Source organism: Panthera onca, chromosome B2, assembly GCF_046562875.1.
Source record: "Panthera onca isolate mPanOnc1 chromosome B2, mPanOnc1 haplotype 2, whole genome shotgun sequence".
Lineage (NCBI taxonomy): Eukaryota > Metazoa > Chordata > Mammalia > Carnivora > Felidae > Panthera > Panthera onca.
The window spans coordinates 120,007,177-120,013,554 of record NC_138343.1 but is presented as its reverse complement, the minus strand read 5'-3'; the positions used below and the strand labels follow the sequence as shown (position 1 = coordinate 120,013,554).

Genomic DNA, 6,378 nt, shown 5'->3' with positions numbered 1-6,378 from the left:
CGAGACTTCAACATACATTTCACTTTCTAAGTAAAGGTCCCACAGTCTTTCTCAAACCTTCTGCTTATGGTTGGATGCACAAGTAGTTGCCTCATATAATTACTGGAATTATTAAGAACCCAAATAAAACACAAGCTTTCTTTTATTATCATTGTTTTCTTATTGCAACAAATACTCAGTTTCTTGCTGATGCAGTATTAAGCTTTTGATAGCTTGAATTTTAAATTTGGTCATCTTAAGAATGATCACAAAGGTTTTTTTTTTTTTTTTTCATTATCTACAGATTTTAACCAAAAATTGTAACACACAAACGCCGTCTTGTCTTTAAGGCACAACACATCAGTATGAACATTCTGTTTGCCAAACTTAAAAAAGAGACATTTCAGACTCCCATTTCCACCCCCCATTTCCCCCCTTCCCCCCCCCCCAACAAATGAAAGAAAAATTGCATCCACTTTCAAAGTCAGCTGCTAATAAAGTCACAGTAAATTATTTTCATCAATAATTTACACAAATTACAGGTCTAGATAGGATTGTCCTTATACAGTCTTGAGTGCATTCCAATTCAGATTTTCTGGGCTAGGTAGGCTAAAGTCAGATTCAAACCTCAGGGCTGAGAAGATCTCCCATTTTGAGGAATGTTGTTGAGCACCACCTTGTCGGACGGAGCACGTGTTGGTACTTTGCCAGGGTAAGAGTTCTTTGCTAAAGCTGTTAATTCCAGTTAGGACTTGTTCGCTGTGTACCAGCAACCTCCACAGATTTTTTTTTTTGTTTTGTTTTAAACATTAAAGTGTTGTAAATATAAGACCATAGAGCTTTCCTTTCTGTAGCACTAAAGTTTAACTTCCATTCAGCAATCTGAATTCTTCATTCTGGAACTGTCATTCCAAATATGATTTCATCCTTTAAGACAATTTATATGTGTAAAAGCCAGAGGCATTGGATCACACATAAAAATTCAGTGTACTTGAAATATATATATAAAAAAAAAATGGATCTCCAGCTAGAGAACACAGTTACAAATACTCTAATTCCAGTGCTTGATGTAGAGCCAAGAGGTCCGAGTGACTTGAAATCCTCCAAAAGGGCATGTTGTGCTGTGTGTTGACAGAGGGAGGTACGGGGGAGAGAAGGGGAAGGAATGGAGAGAAATCGTAACTATTGTCTCAACGAAGCAACAGTGGACACAGAAACGTGTGGTTCACCCACATTCAAGGGAGGCATGATTGTATTGGAAGGCTTGGTAACATCAGTATCATACTGTCTTCGAATAAGAGAGAAATAGATCTGAACTGGATTTGAATATTTATAAAAGCAAATACTGAAATTTCTGAAGTGGTTTAGTGTTCATTCTGGAACGTATCATTACCAAGATTAGCATCTGGGGGTGCAAGCTGAGCATCAAAATCCTCCCTGGCTGAGGGGACGCGATTTTTAACCACAACACTCCTTAGGGTTCCCCTCTCGGTTAGAAACAAAATTTTGACAATGACACACTTCCTGAGTCCCAGGCTTTTTATCTATTTGAGAGGAAGAGGGTGAATTCTTTTGTATGTAAAAAATAATTTGAAGCTGGACTATGTAAGGTAGAAAACAATGCAGGGATAATCAATCTTCTTCCTTGTCTCGGGTAAGTAGTAACTTAAGCCGGTAGCATTGACTTAACTTACTTCATGGTGTGGGACTGAGAGAAATTTCGCACTCCGGCATCCATTCACAATAGGAGCGGTATGTACCCGAAGGAACAATAATGGGCTCTTGTGGGGAAAAATATGCTTAGACATTACAATGGTTTGTGGCTCTCCAAAGATATACCAGGATACGGTATATGTGTGGTAAATTTCATGAAAAAATGTGATTAGAAAAAAAAATGTTGAAAAATTCTCCATTAAGGACAGTAATGAAACAAAGAAATAATGCACTATAGCAATTAACAAAGTCAAGCATTACTTGTAATTTTGGGCTGATGGCACCTTATAGAATATATATGCATGGAATATATATCTATATATACAATGGAAATAAATATATCCATATATATAAAACAGGGAAAATATTTTATTATAAAAGTTAAACATTCAACTAAATCACTATTGTTATAATTCTTTGCTGTCCAATATGGTAGCCACCAACCCCATGTGTCTAGTGAGCACTTGAAATATGGCAAGTCCTGTCCAAAATGCATACTGAATTTCAAAGACTTAGAATACAAACATCACATTAGTAATTATTACATTTGTTAGGTGTCGAGTCAGTAATATTTTATGCATAGTGGGCTAAAGTATATTACTAAAATTAATTCTACCTGTCTCTTTTTACTTTTTTTTTTTTTTTAAATGCAGCTTCCAGAAAACTGAAAAGTACAATATTGGCTCACATTATATATTCCTATGGGGGAGTGCGGTTATACGTTCTTAAACTTTCAAATTTCTGCTAAAATTTGCAAAACAAAGCATGTTTCTAGGTCCAATGAAAGCACAGCTATTCACGTAAAGTAACATTTTGTTTTTCCATTCAGCTCAGATCTATTTATAGTAACAAAATAGTACTTTGTATGTCTGCGCATGCGGTAACAGCCACATCCAAAGAAAAGCATGCATCCTGGATACTAGAGGAACCAGCCACCTGTGTTTCAAAACAGAGCTGTAAGCCTTCACCATCACCAAAACTGCACCTACATAAACAACCATTTGGAAGTAGCATTCTAACCAAGGTTCTCATCCACTTGGAGTCAGGCCTTTTTCCCCTGAAGTTTCAGGTGTAAAGCAGAGGGGAGGACAACTGTTGGGTCACATCCTGTTTTTCACACCACGGGCAAACGGTGTAGACTCTATACATTTTCATTTTCAAAGGCATATAACATTCCTGGTTTGGAAAAGCGCATTTTATTAGCCCTGACCTAGAGAGATGTGAATTTCGCGTAAGCTGCAAGAGTTGCAAAATGTGTGCGGCAGTGGCTGCATTGACTACTTGTTGTGTGTAATTCTGGTGCCAACATGAAAAATCGAAACAACACGGACTCAGGCCATTGACAAACTCCAGAAGTTATTTCAACTGTGTGCCACGAGGAGGATTCTATGTAGCAGTCCGCACTGAAAGTGGAGTTTCTTGAGGCTGCATCCCTGGCCTTCTACAGAACGTCCTGGGGGCAAGGGGTGGGGGGGGCAGGGTGCGGTCTGGGGTCACTGACACCGCTCATGGAGACCAAGAGCTCTGTGGGCGTCAGAGCCTGCACCAACTCTCTCAAGGTTATGGAAAAGCAGGATATTTTTCAATTACGGCTTCCAATACTTGACCAAACCTTCTAAAGTAGAAGCTCCTTCTTCACTTTGCTTGATTTGAATGATCTACAAACATAAATCACGTTTTTTATCTTTCTGGTATAGCTATAAATTTTCTTAAGCCCTCCCCCTCCTGTTTTTCGAAAACAGACATCAGGTGAACACACGAGCACATACAAGTGTTTCAGTGAAGGCTTTATTCAATGATGATCTGAGGTCTCCTCAGGATAAGGACAACATTCTTTTTATGTAAAACAAGCCAATGTGTTGTTGCTGTTTAAAAACAGCGGTTATCATTTTGCTTTATTTTATGAATTCTATGATTTTTATCCTGGCCAGATGATAGATATTTTGCGGTCATTCAGTAAAGGAAGCATTAGATCTCAGTGTTTTTGACTGATAGTTTGGTGTCTAGGACCAATCTTGGAATCACTCCTCTTTTGATCTTTTGACCACTTAATGATCTTTTGATAATTTCATGGCTTTTAACTGCCTTAGTTTCTTCTTCAGAAATATGGGCCAGATGAAAGGGCTTATTTAAATACCTAGGGCCTATGAGGTCTCCTGAATATGTTCAACGCCAGCTGCTTGGCTGCAATCACGCACTGACATCTCACTAAAACAGACAACACTCTTCTAGAAGATACGAGGCATACTGCCTCTGAGTCTCTATGACAAGTTGGCACCAAAGGATCTGGATAATACACGTCATTCCAACAGCCTTTATTAATTTCACTAGCAAGGTTTTTCTTCAGCTATTAAAAATAGCCTCAGCATTTATCACCACGGAACACGCTTACTACAAGGCGTTCACCAGGACCATGGGGCATAAAAGCTGGGTGAGCAAAAAGGGAAGAACTGAGTCACTCGTGTGATTTCTATGGAGCTCATTAGACTTATCAGGTGGACCTTCGTGTTTAAAAATGGTTCCCCACCCCCATCTTTCTTAAAGATCACTGTATCTGTGTGCATGACGCACGCAAGTAAATAAACCTGACTGAATTTTCCTACATTTCTATCAAATTTCAGGCAAAAAATGCTAGACTCCAAATGGTTTATTTGAATGTAAGTATCGACCTTCTCATGCTCTTTACTGCTTTGCATCTATAAATTTAGATCATTTGTCAAGCTGCCATTGGGCCAAACTACAGGAATGCAAACACAAAAGCTTGCATTAGAAGTTATCACACCAACATTGTTTGAGACAGGTTACCTTTTTTGCTGCCTGTTCTTCTTCTACACCATCCCCAATTACAACATATACTACTTTTCTGCCAAACCTTTGCATTATTCGTTCAAAGCAACTTTCTTTCCCTGGAAGATAAATGAGATAAAGTTCAGAGTGAAGTTACCTGGTTAGCGGCATGTTCTTCGTCTCGGCCATCTCCAATCACAACATAAGTTATGTTAGTGCCAAACCTGGACACTATACGCTCAAAACAGCTTTCCTTGCCTGAAAAACAATGCACTGCTTATTCTTCCAGCCACTGCATTCATTAACCTAAAGATTCATAAAGTGTTAGGTTAATTTCTCTCGAACATCAATCACTTAAACTAGCTTGCAACCTCTGGGTTTACCAAATCAACCAATATGTTTGAATAATGTCAGTCTTCACTTGAGACAGATTATTAAACAAATGTGTCTCACACTCCACAAAAGCCAGTAGGGTTAAGCATCTGGCCCAGAGAAAATGTGAGCGTCTTGTACATGAGCAAGAGAATTCTGGAACAAGTTTGATAAGCAACTGTGAGTTTTAACATCTATTTGTTTAACCCTGTGGATCAATTGTGTCTCGTCTGAGCAGTATAGACAAGTAGGCTAAAAACAGTATTGTAAAAAAAAAACTGAAGGCTGATCTGTAAGGAAAGAGGAAATACTAAGATGTAAATTTACCTTGATAAAAAAGATTAAAAAAAAACTCCTTTCTTCAAGTGGCTAGGAGCTAGTCTGCTCAGATTAATTGTACCAAGGGTGCTGTCTGGGCCACAGCACTGGTGACACCCGTCTCCTCTGATTGCATGAGAATAACACCGTGGAATTTCTACATGTTCTTCATTTTACAACACTGCCATAATCCTCTGAATTTCATTCCCAGAATGTTCATGCAGTCATGGCTATTTTTGCATTTTTTTTTCTTAATCTGATAGTTCAGAACTCCAAAAAATACTAGCTTAAGGGGAAAAATAAGAATGATTGTGTTTTTTTTTTTTTCAGATTAAATATAAGGAACAATTTGACCAATAAAAAAGAATATTGTCCTTCCTAGAAGAAATGTTTATGCTGGTGTCAAATTATTTGATTTGCCAGAATGGAAGACAAAGTGTGATACATTAATCCTGCTGCGTAAATACATACATTTATGTAAGAAGTGAATGGGATTGGTATCAGGGTTCTGAACTGTATGTAGTGCCGTGACAATGTGGAATTGACATCATGAAGGCTTGGCTCTCTTTAACTATCCTCCTGGAACAGCTGCAAATGGGGGCTCTTTCTGCCTGTGCCAATATCAAAACTCGGCGAGACCCAGGGCAGGTTATTTTTGGTAGGGGATTTTAGGATTCTGAACTCTTGTCAAGGTGCCAGACCCTAAGTCTGTTGACCTTCAGGGTGCATTAGACAACCTGTTTCCCCAGTCATTTCCTTGACAGACAGTGGAATACAGGAGCTGTTTTCTTTTAACTCTTTCAGGACAGCAGAAGTTAGGAAGTTTTTTTTTTGAAAGATGCTTAGAGACTTGGTCTGTGAAAGGCAGTTAAAACTCCAAGATGGCTCCGCAGATAGATATTAAGCAAATGAACAAGGCTGGAGTTCTTTGTTTACTGATTGAACATTTTTGGAAATGTGTATTTCTAGCCATTCATGGGTTATAATTCATGAAATTGTTATTTTTTTTTTTCTGAAGTGTAGGATCCTACTCAATCCATCCGGCACTCCCCTGTAATGTCAAAAGAGTATTTTATCTTAGATCTAGATTACTGCATCTGCAAAGAGGCAATTAAGATATTTAAGATATTAAATCATTAAGGTATTAAATACCATGGCTAAAGACACTGTCTAGTATTTAGAAAACACGTGTTGTCCTGAAGTGTAAAT

General features: G+C 38.2%; 1 protein-coding gene across 9 annotated transcripts in view; it reads right to left on the bottom strand.

Moving 5' to 3' along the window:
- Positions 1–430: 430 nt before the first annotated feature.
- EYA4 (EYA transcriptional coactivator and phosphatase 4) overlaps positions 431–6,378 on the bottom strand; it is a 275,438-nt gene continuing 269,490 nt past the window's right edge. For 5 of the 9 annotated variants that reach the window (XM_078447328.2, XM_078447334.2, XM_078447330.2 and 2 more), the window contains 2 exons: positions 4,498–4,598; positions 431–1,100 (listed from right to left, as the gene is read on the bottom strand). In XM_078447328.2, coding sequence (XP_078303454.1) covers positions 1,020–1,100; positions 4,498–4,598 — 182 coding nt within the window. In that variant the 3' untranslated portion in view covers positions 431–1,019. Of the gene's footprint in view, positions 1,101–4,497; positions 4,599–4,636; positions 4,738–6,378 lie in introns of all 9 variants that reach the window. The other 4 variants (XM_078447329.2, XM_078447331.2, XM_078447336.2 and 1 more) reach the window with 2 other exon arrangements.